At 39.3% G+C, this 20,954-nt stretch overlaps 1 protein-coding gene across 1 annotated transcript in view; it reads right to left on the bottom strand.

The window, feature by feature from the left end:
- The window catches only part of VPS41 (VPS41 subunit of HOPS complex), a 167,854-nt gene extending 166,621 nt beyond the window's left edge, over nt 1-1,233 (bottom strand). Inside the window, exon 1 of the mRNA XM_038388387.2 lies at nt 1,013-1,233. Within this exon, the coding sequence (XP_038244315.1) occupies nt 1,013-1,033 (21 nt within the window). The 5' untranslated portion in view covers nt 1,034-1,233. The remainder of the gene's footprint in view (nt 1-1,012) is intronic.
- Nucleotides 1,234-20,954: the final 19,721 nt, after the last annotated feature.

Genomic DNA, 20,954 nt, shown 5'->3' with positions numbered 1-20,954 from the left:
TCATGGAATGACCATGAAAGAGATTAAATTTTGGACAAACTCTAAAGACAGGTTTCCCTGTACAATACAATTCCCAAGAAGAGGATTTTCTCATATAGGGTAATATGACCAATTATAAAAGTAATTTAAAACAAATTGTTAGTATATAATATTTAAGAATAGGTCCAACCCAGAATTCACCAGTAATAATCTCTTTAAAATAATTTAAGAAACGGTAATATTCTCTCCTCAGAAAATATTACTAAGAACTTAACTTTGACAAAATCATAGCCACCAAACTCAATAAGAATTTGATATAACTAATAAATGAGTGATATTTAATATCCAATAGCTTTATAGAAGTCAAACTAGTGGGGCTGGTGATTTCATGCTCATTACTTCAGGACTTTAAGCTATTTTTATGCATATGTGAAAATGAATGAGACTACAATATTGATTCTGACAGAGATTAACAGGGTTTCAGCCTCAGCTTTAAATGCCTTCAGGATCACATTGTGCTGGCATCTTCAAAAAGAGCGGACACAGAATAGGCAGCAAAATTGTGCACTAACCCTCTACATCACCCTTCTGCCCACAAAGCCCTCCAGTTCTGCTTTCCACAAACATCCACTCCCAATTCTACTCCTGCTGCTCATACTCCTCCCCCAATCCCCACCCCCTGCTGCTACCTCTGCCCCCCACAACCCTCCCCAATCTCATGCCGCCTCGGCCCCCCCCCCACAACCTTCCCCCAAACTCCACCCCTCCTGCTGCCTCTGCCCCCCAATCCCCACCCCCCCACTGCCTCTGCTCCCCACAGCCCTCCCCCATGCCGCCTCTGCCCCTACAATCCTCCCCCAATCCCAATCCCAATCCCAATCCCAACCCCCTCCCGAAGCCTCTCTCTTCCCCTTCATCGGCTAGAAAACACAGTGATTTCTCCGCTCCCCTAGTTTAACTCCTCCGCGTGGAGCAAACACCGGGGCTCCCACGGGGCAGCTGTCAGGGCGCGCTGCGCTGGCCCAGCCTTTACCTTCTCCTCTGCTTCCGCCATGGTGCAGCCGCCCGGCCGCCACGTGAGAGGCCGCGGGAAGTCAGAGGGCGGCGGAGGCAGTTCGGGTAATGTAGTTTTTCTACTTCCTCTTCCTGCTGCTGGGGTTAGGGCTGGCAGGGAAGGAGGCCTCTGTACCTGCGTTGCCCTTGCGGGGGGGGGAGGGGATTAAACAGATTTACAAGCTCATGAGCGAGTTTAACGTATGTGCCTGTCTCACTGGTGCACAGGCAACACCAGCCCTTAGTGCAAATGTCTGCACTATCAGACAATAATCGTAAGCGACGGAGCGCTGCCAGCCGCAACCACTGGAAAAAAAATCAGGAGCTAGGCCCCAAGAAATTAGGAGATTGCCTTAAACGTTACGGGCAATTAGAACAATAATAAACCTGTTATTTTGTTGTGGTTTTTAAGCCTTTAGGGGGAGCTTGGCATTTTCATGTTTTTCTCCTCAACCATGAGGGCTAGAAACGTCCTATTTTAAAAGGAAAGCTTGAGATTCTGATGTATTGACATGGTTTCAGAAGGTGGGGGTTTAAGAAAACAACCACTTAGGAGACTTAAAATATAGTGAAGAGCTGGAATCCTGCCCAGTTCAGCAGGGATTAAAAGTTATTGTTATCTAACAAGTTTAGTAGCCCCTATTTGAGATGAGTTTGACAAGTTACAGCTCCCATGTTTTGCATTGGATTGCAAGTTCTTCAGGTCAGGGGCCAATTTTTACTATGTGTTTGAACAGTGTCAAGCACACTGGAGCCCAGCTCTTAGCTGGTTTCTCTCATGAGAGCTCCTGAAGCACGGACCAAAATTGCTTTCCTCCAGTATTGTCAACTCCCCCTCCCTTTTTTTTTTTTTTTTTTTTGGGCTAGTGATATGATTTTGGCTGTGCTAGAGGCCAGTAGGGAGGGAAGTGAAGCTCTCACTCTCTATCAAATTTGAGCCCTGCCAGTGGGAAAGCCTCCTCTGAGAAGCCATCTACTCCATTTGCCCACTGCTTGGGGCAGAGCAATCAGTCAGCGCTGCTGTAGGAAGAGCACTCCCTTTCTCAGCAACCGGCTAACACCATTCTCACAAGAGGGGAAGGGAGAGCAAAAAGTCCAACAGCTCAGTGTAGTTTTGCTGCTCTCTCTTTCCTCTCCCCACTTGTGAACAATGGGGACAGTCCCTCTGATCTCCCCACTTCCTGTCTGCAATACCTGGCCTTGGAAGGCACAGTGGAGGGGGGTAAAGAGACCCTGGAGTTGCCACCCTCCCCCCAGCCAGGAAGGACTCAAGGTAGCCTGCTGCAGCCCCCTTCAGTCCTGAGAGAGGAAAGGGAAGTGCTCCAGGAAGAGCAAAGGTGAGGCTGAGGGGGTGAACTGATGGTGCTGGGGCCTGGGTGGGACAGAACTGATGTAGGGGAGGTTGAACTAATGGTGCAGGGGCTAAGTTGAATGAGTGCAAGGGGAGATGAACTGCACTGATAGGGGACAGAATAAATTTCTGGGCAGGGAACAGGTAGATGTCGGAGTGAGAGTACCCGCAGCAGAAGTCAGGCATCCGATGAAGTGAGCTGTAGCTCACGAAAGCTTATGCTCAAATAAATTTGTTAGTCGCTAAGGTGCCACAAGTACTCCTTTTCTTTTTTTGTATAGAACTTTATACCTTCAGTTTGCAATGCAGGAGTCAAGATGTCTCTTCTGTACCTGCAAGTATTTAAATAATTTTCTTCTCTAGCTCTAAAAATTAAATGTCTAGTGTATTTTATATTTAAAAAAGTTGCCTCTTTGCAACCTTTAGGCTAAATGCATCCTAGAATACTGAAGGAGCTGACAGAAGAGATATCTGAGCTATTCGCAATTATCTTTGAAAAGCCCTGGATGACGGGAGACATTCCAGAAGACGGGAAAAGGGCAAATATATTGCCCATCTATAAAAAGGGAAATAAGGACAACCTAGGGAATTACAGACCAGTCAGCTTAACTTCTATACCCGGAAAGATAATTAAGCAATCAATTTGCAAACACTTAGAAGATAATAAGGTGATAAATAACAGCATTGATTTGTCAAGAACAAATTGTGCCAAACCAACCTGATAGCTTTCTTTGACAGGTAACAAGCCTTGTGGATGGGGGGGGGGGGGAAAGCAGCAGATGTGATATATCTTGACTTAAGTAAGGCTTTTGATATTGTCTTGCACGATCTTCTCATAACAAACTAGGGAAATACAACCTAGATGGAGCTACTATAAGGTGGGTGCATAACTGGTTGTAAAATCGTTCCCAGAGAGTAGTTATCAGTGGTTCACAGTCATGCTGGAAGGGCATAATGAGTGAGGTCCCGCAGGGATTGGTTCTGGGTCCAGTTCTGTTCAATATCTTCATCAATGATTTAGATCAGTGGTTCTCAAACTTTTTTTTTTGCGGACCACTTGAAAATTGCTCAGGATCTTGGTGGACCACTTAATGATCTTTCCAAATATTGTTTGTACTGTTAGCTAACTATTGTAAAGCGCTTTGGATAAAAGTGCTATATTAAAAAAAACCCTTAATAATAAACATTTTTTTGTTCTACAGATAAAAGCACAAAACTCATATTTTAATATCAGTAGTTTTACCTTTCTCATGTGATGGATGTGCCTTCTCTCCCAGGCCACGGCAGCCCCCAAGCTGGGGCTGGGAAGGAGGGGGGGTCTATCCTTTTCTCCCTCCCCCCCCATGGCAGCCCCTGAGCTGGGGCTAGGAAAGAGGGGGAGTTTCTCCCCTGCCAAAGCAGCCACAGAGCTGAGGCTGGGAAGGAGGGCTACCTCTCCCCTTCAGCTGCAGCCTTGGAGCAGGGGAAAGTCACCTCTTTCTGAGGCCACCGCAACCCTGCACGTCCTAAATTCCCCCACCCCCTCTTCTCACCCCACTGCCCCCTCCCACCTACCCCCTATTTCCCCCAAGGCTACCACCTCACCTTACATGTGCATCTTCCCCAGGGTCCAGGCACCTAATTAGTGGAGCCCTGCCTGCGTGGCTCCATTAATTAGGTGGGTGGCTTTTTATGCTCTTATGTGCGGGCCACCCAGGTGTGCACCTTAGAGGGAACTATCCATGGACCACCTGAATGCAGCTCGCGGACCAGACCACAGTTTGAGAACCTCTGATTTAGATAATGGCATTGAGAGAACACTTATAAAGTTTGTGGACAAAACCAGGCTGGGAGGGGTTGCAAGTGCTTTGGAGGATAGAATGATATGGACAAACTGGAGAAATGGTCTGAAGTAAATAGGATGAAATTCAATAAAGACAAATGCAAAGTACTCCACTAAGGAAAGAGCAATCAGTTGCACACATACAAAATGGGAAATGACTGCCTAGGAAGGAGTACTGCTGAAAGGGATCTGGGGGCCATAGTGGATTATAAACTAACTATGAGTCAACAGTGTAACACTGTTGCAAAAAAAGTAGACATAATTCTGGGCTGTATTAGTAGGAGTATTGTAAGCAAGACACGAGAAGTAATTCTTCCACTCTACTCTGTGCTGATTAGGCCTGAACTGGAGTATTGTGTCCAGTTCTGGGCGCCACATTTCAGGAAAGGTGTGGACAAATTGGAGAAAGTCCAGAGAAGAGCAGCAAAAATGATGAAAGGTCTAGAAAACATGACCTATGAGGGAAGATTGAAAAAATTGGGTTTGTTTAGTCTTGAGATGAGAAGACTGATGGGGGACATGATACCAGTTTTCAAGTACATAAAAGGTTGTTACAAGGAGGAGGGAGAAAAATTGTTCTTCTTAACCTCTGAGGAGAGGACAAGAAGCAATGGGCTTAAATTGCAGCAAGGGCGGTTTAGGTTGTACATTAGGAAAAACTTCCTAACTGTCAGGGTGGTTAAGCACTGAAATAAATTGTCTAGGGAGGTTGTGGAATCTCCATCATTGGGGATTTTTAAGAGCAGGTTGGACAAAGACCTGTCAGGGATGGTATAGATAATGTTTAGTCCTGCCTTGAGTGCAGGGGACTGGACTAGATGACCTCTCGAGGTCCCTTCTAGTTCTATGATTCTTTGATAACATAGGTTAATAAGAGTGAAGCATCATCAATGACACTATTAATAACTGCAGCATACTGTATATTGTAACAATTCTGTAGCCTTCTAGCACTGTGTGGTTGCAGCTATGCTGCATGCTATGGTTACTTGGAACTTCCCAGCAATTGCAGTCACAGACTCTAATGCTGCTGCTCAAAAAACACAGGCCGATACCTCCTTGTTAAAGGAGAGTCTCTATTAGCAGTGTAAATATATGATTCATAGTTTTACAATTCTGTTAATGTACAGTAGCGGATGGTAGTGAAAAAAGGTTAGCAAGTTGACTACAGTATAAAAACCATTTTAAAATATCTAAGATCTGGGACAACAAGAAAGATGAGACCCTGCCCCTATCAGCTTTCAACAACTGATTTAGGAACAAGTCTGCAACTTTCTAATGTTTTTTCACAAGTAGCTTTATATTTTTAACTCTCTTTAATTCCATGTGCTGTGCTGATGAAGTGAGCTGTAGCTCACAAAAGCTTATGTCTAATACATTTGTTAGTCTCTAAGGTGCCACAAGTACTCTCTTTTTTTGTGTGTGGGGGGGCATTGGTGTGATACATATATTGTTTTCCCCTTCATGAGGTTCCATGGCATAATTCAGGCCATTTACCTTATCTCCATTCTGGCATATATTTAACTGAAGTAAAACCAATTCAAGAGTAAGAGCTGGAGTCTGCATATACATAAAAATGTTCATTTGCTTCCAAGGTATGTATGTCCACATAATGGTTGTATACTCAGGCCCTAAAGTATCAGAAAACATTCTTCCTAACATATATCAATATTTTAGTAAATGCAATCTTTTTTTTTCTTGTCCTAACATCAAGAGGGTCTTTCTCTTATGTGGATTTTAAACTGATCAATTGCATCTACTAAACCTAGGAATACAGAGTGAAATCCTTGCCCTATTAAAATCAGTGGCAAAGCTCCTATTGTCTTCATTGGGGCCAGGAGTTCACCCTAATAGCTAATGGTCAAGCTATCTTATTTACTGTTTAAAAATATGTTTACAGAGAAAAGAAACAGCCTCCAATATATTTTTCCAGTTTTAGAAAAGAGAAAGTTGCTTCTGGACTGAGACATTTATGGCAAGTTTGAAAGTAGAATGAATATTAATAACTGACTTATAAATACCTAAAAGTAAAAGTCTGCAATGAAATGGCAAATTTTGGTACTCTAGTACATGAAAGAATATATTTGTCACAAAGAAAGCAGTTAAAGAACAGCTGTTCTTGTTTTGACCACAGGTAGAATAAGTGGTATAAACAATGCAATTTACTTATAATCTGCTTCTTTCTTATTTCTGGCAGAAAAGCACAAAACTAATTTTTGTTTGTTCAGACTTAAAGTATGAATTCAATCTGCCATGATTACAAGTGTTTATTGTGTCAGGAAAATTTAATATTTTAGCACCTGCCTCTTGGGAGGTGCTGATAACTGTCAGCTCCTAATCTCATCTGTGGGATTTAAAAGCCTTCAGCACCTAAGGCATTCAGCATCCTGCAGAGTCAGGCCTTTATAGAGCATCTTTCATTTTCAATCAACATTTGGAAACAAAATACTTACCTACACTTTAGTATAGATGAAAATGCAGTACTGTATAGGAGGAATGTTGTACTGTGCTAAAACGCTCAGCAGAAACTACTGCTGCATACATTTCCTCTGTGCTGCTGGAGACACTGCCTGCCAAAGTGAGGGTGTAAAAGGTTTGGGGCAGCCAGTTAGACAAGTATGGGACATTTGGAATCGAGGTTAATATTCTGAGCACATCAAAGTTTTGGTTTAGGCACATCTTTAGAATCAGAGTGATACTCTGGCAGTACTCCTAACAGAAAAGAGAAAACATTTTTCATAAGATACTCAAATAAGGGTTTTCACACCATCACAATTGGATTTTTTTAAAGTTTTGACTACCTCCTGTAATACAGAACTTCCAGCTATATGGAAGTAGTCACCTAAAAGGATGCTGAGCCCCTGATGTGCGGTCTATCAGGTATTCAGTTACAAATCTGGATTTCAAATGCTCCAAAGTTTTGAAGAATTTTGATCTGGATTTTTGATTTATCCTCTTTTATATAGATAGGAATTGTCATTGGAATAGAGGTCTGGATCCATGTTCAAATTCCATGCACCAACAGAATGGGTTTTTGCTTTCCTTATCTCTGCCTTGAAACATGACAGTAGCAAGTATCCATACCACTTCCTAGATATTGATGTGTCTCAGGCGCTAAGAGTGTCTTTCAAGTAGGACTGATTCAAATAAAGAAAACCAGCTGAGTTATCTCCCTCGACCCCCACCACCACTTACATTGTTAAGAACGTATGGCTTAGTCTATGAGTTAATAGCATTTAAAAACACTAAGCCTGATAAAATGTAGCTAATACTGTCATCAAAAGAATAGAAGTTCAAAGGCTTTTCTTGTTTTGTTTGTGTTTGGATTTTACAAAGAAACTTGGAAAGTCTTTTTCTTTATCACATACCATCAAAGAATTATTTTTGTGAGTCTATTCTCAAATTGAGCCGTAGCTTCTATGAATTTAACCTTGAGCTTCTTATAAAATGCCTGCTTCATAAAATATTTGTATTTCACAAGGTAGCATTATCTTGTTTTGAAACACCACTCACCCACCTTACAGAGTAGCAGCCGTGTTAGTCTGTATTCGCAAAAAGAAAAGGAGTACTTGTGGCACCTTAGAGACTAACAAATTTATTAGAGCATAAGCTTTCGTGAGCTACAGCTCACTTCATCGGATGCATTTGGTGGAAAAAACAGAGGAGAGATTTATATACACACACAGAGAACATGAAACAATGGGTTTATCATACACACTGTAAGGAGAGTAATCACTTAAGATAAGCCATCACCAGCAGCAGGGGGGGAAAGGAGGAAAACCTTTCATGGTGACAAGCAAGGTAGGCTAATTCCAGCAGTTAACAAGAATATCAGAGGAACAGTGAGGGGTGGGGTGGGGGGGAGAAATACCATGGGGAAATAGTTTTACTTTGTGTAATGACTCATCCATTCCCAGTCTCTATTCAAGCCTAAGTTAATTGTATCCAGTTTGCAAATTAATTCCAATTCAATGATATATGCCATCATGTGCCAGCAATGCCCCTCTGCCATGTACATTGGCCAAACTGGACAGTCTCTACGTAAAAGAATGAATGGACACAAATCAGACGTCAAGAATTATAACATTCAAAAACCAGTTGGAGAACACTTCAATCTCTCTGGTCACTCGATTACAGACCTAAGAGTGGCTATCCTTCAACAAAAAAGCTTCAAAAACAGACTCCAATGAGAGACTGCTGAATTGGAATTAATTTGCAAACTGGATACAATTAACTTAGGCTTGAATAGAGACTGGGAATGGATGAGTCATTACACAAAGTAAAACTATTTCCCCATGGTATTTCTCCCCCCCCCACCCCACTCCCCACTGTGTCTCTGATATTTTTCAGAGTAGCAGCCGTGTTAGTCTGTATTCTCAAAAAGAAAAGGAGTACTTGTGGCACCTTAGAGACTAACAAATTTATTAGAGCATAAGCTTTCGTGAGCTACAGCTCACTTCATCCGATGCATCCGATGAAGTGAGCTGTAGCTCACGAAAGCTTATGCTCTAATAAATTTGTTAGTCTCTAAGGTGCCACAAGTACTCCTTTTCTTTCTGATATTTTTGTTAACTGCTGGAATTAGCCTACCTTGCTTGTCACCATGAAAAGTTTTCCTCCTTCCCTCCCCTGCTGCTGGTGATGGCTTATCTTAAGTGATCACTCTCCTTACAGTGTGTATGATAAACCCATTGTTTCATGTTCTCTGTGTGTGTATATAAATCTCTCCTCTGTTTTTTCCACCAAATGCATCCGATGAAGTGAGCTGTAGCTCACGAAAGCTTATGCTCTAATAAATTTGTTAATCTCTAAGGTGCCACAAGTTCTCCTTTTCTTTTCACCCATCTTAGTCTCTTAATACTTTTTAGTTCACTTTTAAAAATATGTTTTATCAGATTTTTCTTTAAATTATTATTTGAAAAAAGAATTCAATAACCTTTTCATTTACAAGTGAGAAATATCATGCACATTTTTTTTTATGATTAGGGGCTAGATTGCGATACACTTATTGTGGTTTAATAGCACCTTCACTCACAATTGCTCCCATTGACTGTAATGGGAGTATTTATAGGGTAATATTCTATGTAGTGGGGGTAAAGCTATTGCAGTCTGGTCCTAGTGAAATTCCTGATCCTGTAAAGATTTATGCAGATCCTTAACTTTGTGTACATTGAGCAGTTAAGTTTAATTCAATGTGACTACTCATATGTATAAAACTAAGTCCATCTGTACGTCTTTACAGGATCACTCTCTAATGTTATACATAGCTATTACTTCATAATCACATAGTGTCATATGATCCCTGACTTTCATACTGAAGAACTTAACAATGTCAATCAGAGTTAATGTTCTAGGGTAAAATTTTCAAAAGTGCCTAAGTGACGTAGTAGACCAAGGTCCCATTGACTTTCACTTTAGTACTATTGGTATCACAGGTGTGTATGTATGTACGTTAAATTATATAAAATACTGTGTGTGAATGTTATATTATTTGTGTTCCTTAAACAGATTTAAAAGTAACCATACCATTAAAAAAACAAGGTAAAAATGGAGACATTTATTACATACATATCCAGTCATTACATGGTACTTAAAAATTACACTAAATTATCAACACTTATTACAAAAGTGAAGAGCACGGATTACAGCATGACTTTTACTACTTATACTTAAAACCAGTTGATTTATATTCTCTGTAGTTAAGAGTTTCCTCAAAGTATTCTGAAATGTCTTCAAATACTCAAGAAATAACATTTTTCATCCCTCTCTCTGGGTTTTTTTTTTTTAATTTTATTTCTTAGACTAACTTTATTGCATGGTACCCTCTCCTGCTAGGTAAAGCGTACAAAGAAGATGAAAAGGTGTGAATTGTAAACAACTTAAAGCCTGTACAATTATGTATTTATTAAAGACAAACAAGGGCTAAGTTGAAAGGGGTACTCTGAGATCTCTTAAAAGCCTAACTGTTCAAAAACATGAAGGAGCAGGGAAACAGGATGTGAGTCTGAGATGGAGAGATGATTGTATCACAAGATAAGGAATTGCTGCTGTTAGTTGTTTGACACTGAAATATGTGACATACAGCTGAACTGTGACAGGTTCAAAAACCAGCAGAACCACAATAGTTGTATTATGTAATGGAAGTGGAGAAGCCTCACAGGGAAACTCTGAAATCCCTCGGGTTCATGGATCTGAACACCCTGGTGGCCTTCTTAGAGGGACCACAGAGCAGGAATTTGTGGACAAACCTATGGAGTGACAGAGGATATAGCTAGTGGATCCAAGATCCAGTAGCCACAAGCCCATTGTAGACAGGGGGTAACAGCGGCCCATAGCTGTAACTAGCAACCCATGGAATATAGTAATTACTAAATTTCAGAAGATGCCCCACTCCCTGTCTCTGGGTTGGTGGATTGGGTTTCTGTTCAAAACCTGTTCACTAATGCTTTGTGTAGGGGATGAAAATTTAATTCTAAGAGAGCGATGGGAAGTAACAAGCAAAATTGGGAATTACCTTCCTTCTGGATTTACTTAATTTTTATTACCCATATTTTGGTTTTATAAAACCCAGGATGGTTCAGTTCTGGGACTCACTTTATCTGAAACCCAAAGATTGAGTGGGGGAATAAATGGTTTCAAGTTGCATTGGTATCTATTTCAAATAGAAATTATTGATGAACAAAACCAGAGATAAAAAGAAAAGGAGTACTTGTGGCACCTTAGAGACTAACAAATTATGCTCAAATAAATTTGTTAGTCTCTAAGGTGCCACAAGTACTCCTTTTCTTTTTGCGAATACAGACTAACACGGCTGCTACTCTAAAACCAGAGATGTTTCTGGTTTTGCAAACCCTTGTCTTTTGTTTTATTGGGTAGGTCCAACAGAGTCCAATTTTCTCTGAATTCCAAAATTCCTCATTTATGAAAGGGATTCAGATAAGCGTTTCCAATTCTGTCCCAGCTGTGTTAAACAATACATGTAAATAGCAGCAAGTGAACCTGCATATATGCATATATATAAAAAGAAATCTAATTTGTAAATGGGCAGTGCTTACATCTGAACTGCTTATAAGTAATGTGCATACAGTATATGAATCAATATGACAATGATTAGATGTACTGAGCCTCAATGGAAATTTTGACCAAATGAAGTCTTTTACAGCTGCAGCATCTGCCACTTGTACACAGTAACCATATAGTCGTACATGAGGCACCATAGTTTGTCTCTAGAATAAGTTAGAACTAGAATAACTGCAACATTTCAGATATTACTGTGTAGTAATTGATGGTAAATTTTAACTTTTTAGTGGCTACAGCTGTAACAAAGGAAAGTGTTGACAGTTCTCCAGATAGGAAAAGCACATTCTGGGCCTCATTCTCATTTCCCTTGCACTGAATTTACTCTGGTGTAAGTCTATTCACTTCATTGGAAGTCCTTTCTGACTGAGGCATGGGCAGTATCTATTTGTATCTCTTTCACTTGCTTTGATTACAGAGAGAACCTACAGATTGCACATACATATTGAAGAAGTAAACCCAAAAAAGCTATAAAGTGGGATTTCTAGATGAACTAACCATTTATCTAACTCTGCTCCCACTGAAGTCCATAGGTATTTTATAATTGTCTTCAACAGGAGCAGAGTTAGTTCAATGCTGAGCAATTTTGAAAATTCCATCCATTGTTCTTCAGTTAGCATAAGAGATACCAGTATTAAAATGTTTGCCTAAAAATAAAAAATCATTTTGCTTCTGGTTGTTTTTATCTCTTGTCTTTGACCTCAGGGGTCAGATCAGTCATTGGTGGAATTTTTTCTGTTCTTTTTCCTTCATAAGTATTATTTCTAATTTTTTTTCTCTGGTCTTTCATGGCTTATTCTGCTATTGCAGATTTTTAATGATATTAATGTTAATGTTAAATAGATCATAGGAAAACAAAATAGCTGTAATTTGCAATGAGAAACCTCTGATTTCTTCTTTTGACAAACGCTTAACGTCAAGGAAAAGTACTTAGCTTTCCACTTACCTAAATATTGTATGTACGGGTTCTTATTTTTCCACACAGAAAATGATTGATGACGTTATCAAAGTCCCTACCTTGAGAAGTATTGCACTTTTTCAGCTCACAATATTATGGTTATAGGTTTGGCCATATTATCCTAGTATTTTAAGATACAGTAAATTTTCAACTTTACCATATTTTTATACCACTTAACCGCTAACTTTTGTGTAGTCCTGCTTAACTGAGATTCATAGAGTGAAAGAAAACAAAAGACTAAGAAACAAAAATGAAAAGGATGGGAGAAGAAGCAGGATATATTGATTATTTAAGGCCCAGCAATACCTCCTCTTGAGTAGGTTGGTATTATTACACACATTATGATTCAGGGTGAAATCCTGCCTTCATTTTAGCTAATGGGAGTGTTGGCATGGACTTCAATGGGACTAAAGTTTCACCTGGGGAATCCAGGATGCCGCATTTCCTGTTTATTTGAGCATTAACAACATTGAATGGGAAAGGAAATGACACTACCCCTTGACTGTAGAAGATGTTCCTCCAAGTCAAAGTTGAGGCACATGGCTGGCTAGTGTGGAGAAGTCTGTTCCATATCTGTTCTGTGGATATAAAGGTGACTTCATTCTCAGAGATGGCAATATAACTGCCTTCACAAGCACCACATTCATTCTGAGCCACTATGCTAAGCTGCACTCCAGGACTATTACTGAACGGTAGCAATGTCTATACCGGACGCTAATGTGTGCTCTTGATGCAGATCCTGGTTTGTGATGTACTATCTTGCAGTGTTGACAAGCTCTAAGTAGTCTAATTAATATCATGTTGTGGGTTAAATTGAATTAAAGTGGTGTAAGCTGTGGCATCCTGGCACTGGTATGAATACTTGACAGGATACCATCAATTTGCAACGTCCCATTAGTTTTAGTGGCACTACTTGCATAGTAATAAGCTTGAGTGAGAGAATCTCGTCCTTTATTATTAAAAGGAAGGAAACCTATATAACAAAATTCACACAATTGTTCACTAATTCTAGTGCTAATGCTTAGGGTCAGATTCTGATACCTTTACTCCTGTTGACTTGCACTTTATTCCATGAGTAGTTCCACTAACTTGGATTAGGACTGAGGTCCTAACTCGATTGAACTGACTGGGATTACTCATGGAGTAAGATGCTACTCAACATGAAAAAGGGTGGCAGGATCTAGCCTGGCCATTAGTAGCAGTCCTAGACTGCCTCAGTGAATTCACTTTTTCTTTCTGCTCTCCAGTTATGGTACCGCAGAGTTACATCAGACACCATCTCTTTTGGGACCATTATCTGAGTGTGACAGACTTGTACAAAATTATTTACTTTTCTAGAAAGTGTACAATATTTGTAATTGCTACCTGTCAGCACTGAGACCTTAATTTTTATTTACAATAATGTTCCTTTACCCTGCTCTGGCAGGGAAAAGGGGACTTCATGTGGGAAAAAATTATTTTATGCCCTATTTATGTTGCCAGAGTATCAGAAACAGGCCCTTAGTGTAAATGAGAGTTAGGCCCTGAGTTTCTAATTTTTCTCCCTTAGTCATACATTCCCATACCTATGAGACATATTTTCCATTTACTGAAAGTACAATCCTTGCTGAGCTTTGTATTTTCTGAGGCTCTAATCATAGCCTTGTTTTTAAAAAAATTCTCATAAAAACGATTGCTTCCTTCATTACATCGTTACCCGCTTGTATCAATTCTTTCCTGTGCCTCATACAAATAGATTTTCCTTCCTATCTTTCCCCCTCCTCTTACATCCCCTCAGGATTTAACCCTAGACCACATAACTGAAGTCTGACAGTTCACCCCAGGACAATCCTTGATTATAAAGCAATGTCAGAGTCAAAATCCAGGTCCCTGGTGTGCAGGGTAGTGCCTTTAAGTTGTGCCTGAGGAAATATGCAGACTATTTAAGTACTTCCTCTTGCCTCCGTTCACTCTCGGAGTGAAATACCTTTTCAGTGAAATACATTTTCAAGGAATTCCATTTTGATCTGGGAGATTTATCAAATGCAGGTAATATATTTGTAGATTTAAGCAAATTAAAATATAAGGCTATCCATGTTATGATATGCAAATACTCCTTACTTAAAAAATACCATACCCCCACCTCAGAAGTACAACTAATGAAAGGTAAACAGTCATGGTCCCTATTAAGGAAGTGATTCATCTTAAAAGACTTCAAAAGATATGAGTATTTTGGAGACAGAAGACAATACAGCTTTTACATGAATACACATCATTCCTGCAGCATATGATTAGAGTATAAAAATGTTAATGAAATGATTGCTATCTACAATATATGTGGATAAATACAGCTGCCACAAGGCAATAATAGGGCAATATGCCCCAAAAAGCAATTTTTGAATTTGCAATACACTGTTTCCATTCTTCTCATTCTTTAGACTAAAAGCAGGTATTTTTGCAGATGATCAGGCTTTCCTGTGGGTCAGATACTGAGGGACTGTGTAACCATTGCATGCCAAGTGTTCAAAGCAGTGGCAAGCTGCCATTATTCACCCCACAACAAAATGAAACCTTGCATTTACTTTACTAAGACAGGCAATCTGTGCATCACTAAATAGATTTTAATACAATGCTGAGGAGCAGTCTCAATTTTACATGTGGCTGCAAGGGTATCAGTGCTGCCTGTGGGAGGTGACAGGGCTACCAGAAACTCTCCTCTCCCAGATGCTACCATTCAGAGAGGCAGTCAACAAACATGAATGTATTTTAGCCTCACAATGCCCCTGTGAAGTAGGTATCACAATCTTCGTTTTACATATGAGGAAACTGAGGAACAGCACCATTGTGGGACTAGCACAAATTCACACCAGAAATCTACAGTGAAGCAAGGGCAAAACCCAGGTCTTCTGACTCCCAACCATATACTTCAGGCACAATACCTTCCTTCCTCCAGCATTGTCTTTTTCCATTAAGAAAATATTGATTTCCCTCCCGTGCTTGAAAATGGAATAGAAATTAACATGGCTCTTTTTTGGTTACTTCATTATTTGTGGACCCCGTGGGAACAGTATTTATTAGTTACTTGCCTTTGCTTATCCAGTAGGGTCACTGAGAACATTTTTATTTGTTTATTTTTGCTATGTGTTAAAGAGTGGCTATTAAAAATGTTTCTCTGTGACAAAGTGACAGCTTTTTTCTTTAAATATGTAACCTCAAACAGATTTTCTAGCCTCCAACATTTGAAAAAGACACTACACTTCAGAAGGAAAAGGACTGGTACTCTCAGAGATTTTATTTCTTGTTTTCTTGAGTATCCTTCTCCTTATTATAATTATCTCTTTAGTTTGTGATAGTCACCACAGTGTGTTAGTGCTTTCCAAATACATATGAGAGGACAGACAGTTCCTGTCTGAAAAAAAAAAAAACCACTTTCAAAATCAACGTGTTATCGAATTTGAAGTCATCATAATGCCTTGAAGTAAGGAATGGGGAGTATCCAGGGGGAGATAGGAAAAATATAAGGGAGTTTCCGTAATGAGAGCTGGAGTGGGCACAGAGCATACTGGAGAATTACTAATATACCTAGTATTAGCCCTGAAAAATCAGCATTCTACTTATAGAATATGTATAGTCAAGGGATATGGGACATTCCTCAATATATTCTGCTAATTTTGAAGATTGGGACAAAATTACATGAGTGTATCCAGGTTTCAGAGTAGCAGCCGTGTTAGTCTGTATTCGCAAAAAGAAAAGGAGTACTTGTGGCACCTTAGAGACTAACAAATTTATTAGAGCATAAGCTTTCGTGGACTACAGCTCACTTATGCTCTAATAAAAAATAATAAATAATAAAATAAAATAATAAAAGCTAATAAAAGCTTATGCTCTAATAAATTTGTTAGTCTCTAAGGTGCCACAAGTACTCCTTTTCTTTTTATGAGTGTATCCAGTAACAGACTCAAATGTTATAATCTAAAGTGATCTTTGTGAGACCACATGTTCAAGTAGATACGTAATGGAAGTCAAGAGAGCTGGAGTCTCTTCTCTTGACTTACTACGTGATGTGGAAGAAGTCACTTAACCACTCTCCCTCAGTTTCCACATCTGTATAGTGGGAGTATTAATACATACTCTCCTTTGTGTGAAGCATTTTGATATCTACAGAGGAAAAGTGTTAAGAACACTGATCCAGAGCCTTCTGAAATCAGTGGAAGGCCCCTGATTCTGCTTTCTTTACCTGCTGACTTACTTTTCAAGTTACCCCATTGATCTCAACAGGATTACAGAAGGAGAACAAAGTACTTGACATAGGCTAATGGAACAGAATCTATTTCTAAATTATTATTATCATTGCCATTATCTCAGACTGTTGATAAGATTGCAAATTCAGTTTGAATTTACAAAATAGCAATACAATATATACATATCTGTTTTGTCTGATTATTTGTAATGTTTTATAAGATCAAGGTGAAAATTTAGATGATAGAGAAGAAAAAACCCAGCATGTTTCCTTAACACCAAAGAACGAACTCAGACAGAAACAAGGTTTTTAAAAAAAATCTTACTTCTCTGAAGATAGATGAAAAAGATCAGGAGTAACTATGTCTCATTAGCAGTAAATATAGTCTGTGGCAATCCATACTAAATTTGAGGTTGTATCTTCTAAGAAAATATTAGGCACCAAGGGTAGTTAGTTACACTGTTTTTCCAAAATTTTTAAAAAGTGTTTAATTTTTGTTCAGGCTAATAAATGAAGTTATTTGACTTTTCTGTGGAATTCTAAAACCTTTCATTGTGAAATATAAGGTGAGAGAGGGTTGTAAAACAAATGACAGTTCTGTACATTATTCAACAAACATCACAACAAATGAAAGGTGTATTTTCAGAGCACACTTCATTTTCTTTTGCTTGAGATTATACAGCCTCTTTTTGCTAAAAGACATTTTTTTATTAAGATAATATTTTTTTCTAATCAATATTTTTTTAACCTCTGGGTTATTACTTCCTCGAAGGCGCTTTTTATTTTATTTTATTCCCTAAATTGGTCTATGTAGTTTATGAGAAATCTGCAGAACAGACGTACACTAATGTTTACATTAAATTTTTCACGTTATTTACTGTGGTTGGGCAATGTTTGTCTTCAGCACACATTGCAGTTAGGCATCAAGCACTTGAAATGTGTGTTTAAATATAATTGGGAGAGGAGGGAATAAGCCATTGGCAAAATAGAATCACATGCACTATGGACTAATGGTTAAAGCAAAAGAATAGGAGCCAGAAAATTTGCATTCTGGTCCTCCTGCCTGTGCCACAGATTTCCTCTATGATCTTGTGCAAGTCACTTAATCTCCTTGTGCCTCAGCTCCCTCATCTGTGAAAAGGGGCTAATAACATAATGCTACTTAACTATCTTTCTAAAGTACTTTGAGATCCTCAAATGAATGGCCTATGTAACCAGTAAATATTTTTATATGAAATTTTTCTGGTTATAGAAAATAAATTGGCTGCTCATATTTTTCACCTTTCTCCTTCTTTTAGCACAGTAGATCTGCAGAAATTCTAAATAATTATTTCCGTATTAGTATTACCTATCCTAGTGACTCTTTCAAACCCATCCTTCATCCCTTGCAAGCTGTACTTTTGGAGCACACTAAGAGGAAATTCTTAATGGAACAAAATCCTACTGACTTGAATAGAAGCTTTGTCGGCTAAAGAACTATAGGACTTGGCCCGACAATGTCTCTTTTGGAATAGCCCTCCTCCATCTCCCATAATGGTCATCCAGTCCTGAATGTATATCCTTTAATCAACTGGAAACTGTATATCAAAACTGAGCCTTTGATGTTTTAGTATTTCTTGTGCTCTGGCCAATACAGAATGATGAACACTGTGTTTGAAATCGCTGATGCTGCTGAAAAAACATACTACAAAATATCTTTTACTATCTTTTGTACTTGATTACCAAGCCAAAGGCAAGACGTTTTAATAAATGGCAAATCATGATCACTCCCTTTTGTATGTTTGTCATCTATCTTGTTAAGAAAAACTTGAACAACTTTGACACTGTTGAGAAACATAATTCAATTGAACTTGTAAAACTTGTAGTTCGCTCTCTCATTTGGATAACCTGCTATCAAAGTTAAATCCCCCAGCTTTTCAATGTGTGCATTCCCTTTTTCTCTGATATGCATTACTCTATTATTTCTTTGTATCGCTACCATAAACCTGAGAACTCATGTAAAAGAAAACAGAAGCCTTGTTCTGATCTCATGCTATTTTCTATTCACTTGTGTTGTTATGCTGCACCCATCCCCTAAGCTTGGCTCACTTCCTTAACTTTAGTAGTCATTTCTGATTTACCCTAGTGTTAGTGAGATCAGAATCGGGCCCATTTTCTTCCTTTCTGTCTTTTAAAAGTGATTTATTTATAAATATTTGAAATTTTCCAAAAGTAAAAGGTAGTAACTGCATTTAGAATTTATACAACTTAAAGATTTTTGTGTGTTTGTATAAATAATATAAGACATGATTTTAAAAAAGTGACAGGCAGGTTTTTAATTGTGAGATCTAGGTTAAATAGAGTAGAAAGAGAAGTCTCCAGCACAGTTCAAGGCACAAAGTTTGGATCCGGATCCAAAATTTTCCAAAGTTTAGAAGCATTCTTATTTGGGATTTTGGTTCAGCCCTCTGTAACAGAGGGACCTGTCTGAAATTTGGCTCAGGTTTCAGAGTTAAACTTTTCCAACGTCTGTTGTTTGTTTGTATCCAAGAGTTTTATATGGGCTCATCTTCTTAGAGCATGAAGTCATTGGCGCCATCAACTTCAATGGATGTTGGGTCAGGCCATAAGATAGTATAATAATTAACCACATTCATAATGCAAATGATTGTATGCCCCTCCTGCCATCCCTTTAAGGATGCTTAATTGTGTAGAACTTGAACAAATGACTAGGGAGTGAGAAAGTCTTTTTAAAATTATCTCCGGGGCAGAATGAATTCATCAGCAAAGCATGTGGTATCATTGGTATTCATGGCAAGACAAAGAAGTCACTGAATCACTAGTAGGCAAAGGTGTGTTGGTTGCTTCAAATTCAGGCAATTACAGTCTTCCCTAAACTCCCTGTGTTTCCAAATATGTCTAAGCTCTGATCTGATGGAGAAAAGGCCGCAGATTCAGACTCCCACAATGGTCCTTCAGTTCTACATTACTTGTTGTATTACACAGCATAGTGACTTCTCTGAAGTGCTGCAGAGATACATAAGCATTTGAAGGATAATGGCTTATAAGGTAAGGCTCTGATCCTGTAATGAACAATACATGTGAAGATCCTTTTATCTGTATGGAGCCTCCTTGAAATTAATGGTACTCTGCATGGGCTCAGAAGTCTATATTGGAGCTCCTTCCAGAACAGAGGCCTCAGAGACCAAACTTTCTCATCTCTATCCAGGCAACTCCTGTGTCAACACTGCCTGGAAGAGGTAGTCTATCTACTTCAGCCATTCCAGTTTCTGGTAGTAAAAGAGAGCCTGAGGTTCTGAGCCCATATTTAGTAATGGTCAGTCCACCAGGGTCACCACTAGTAGACTGTAATGTACGTTGGATACCAGTGGTTCCACTTGTCTCAGCAGCCAGAGTTCACTACAGTATAAGGGAGCCTCAGAAGTGCCTCCTTTCCCCGGCTAGATGGTGCAGGAGTGGTGCAGGAGCTGCTATGGTAACTCTGTGCCTTCCAAGGATCCCTCCTATGCAGGAGGAATCCTCGGGTGACTGGCTGATCAGGCTTTAGTGCTGGTTTACACTGCAGGGGCAATGCAAAGCAGCTCCTATGCACCAGACAATAAAGGCTACAACACTGACGAACATGAGTAAAGTTAAAATTATACCTGTCGTAAAAACAAACAGTCTCATAAGTTAAACAAGATTTTCTCCTGTCTAAGCTTGGAAAGAATTTTTGTAATGGTAATACTTCCTTTCTCCCACCATGTACCTGCCCTCTTTAAACTGTAAGCTCTTTGGAGCAGCAACTGTCTCTCACTACATATCTGTACAGTGCTTAGCACAACAGAGGTCTGATCTCAGTCACGGCCTCTCTCTAGGGTATGTAATCTGATGAATGGGTTCACCAGTCCAGGAACAGAAATAATGCTCCAAGCATTCGTCCTTTTAAGGCCCTTTCCAGAGGGCTTTCTTTATTATACACAAAACTGTCCCAAAACAAATTCAACTGAAAAACACTGGGCAATAATCCCCAGTGGCTTTCTCAGTGCCAGTCAGCCAGTATGGGAGAAGGGACACTTTCTCCATAGACCCCCATTTGCCCTTCCTTTTATAGTCTGCCAGTGCCTGTATTTTGTCACAAGGTAGTACTATAGTAATAATAATAATAATAGTTAATAAGAAATCCTAGTCATTTTCTTTTCCCACTTTTTCCCCAAAGGCATCCTGTTTACTCTGTATCTATGTTATTTAGATTTATTCTTTGAAGCAGTAGTACATTCTCCAACTTGGGGACACAAGCATCAAGTTTAGCATCTATGTGTTCTTCTAAAACCTTTCTTCCAAGCAAAACAGTGTGTGACGTACCTTCCAAGGTCAAGTTCAACTGCAGGAAATCTCTAGCTGACAAAGTTATATGAGATAACTGATGGAGGCACACGCTAAAGAATGAGAGGCTGCAATCAGTGAACACTAACCTACAACTTTCCCATTGAAGCACTAACACAGGAAGCTTCTGCAG

Source organism: Dermochelys coriacea, chromosome 2, assembly GCF_009764565.3.
Source record: "Dermochelys coriacea isolate rDerCor1 chromosome 2, rDerCor1.pri.v4, whole genome shotgun sequence".
Lineage (NCBI taxonomy): Eukaryota > Metazoa > Chordata > Testudines > Dermochelyidae > Dermochelys > Dermochelys coriacea.
The sequence above is the reverse complement of the archived record's forward strand: the minus strand, read 5'-3'. Positions and strand labels throughout refer to the sequence as shown.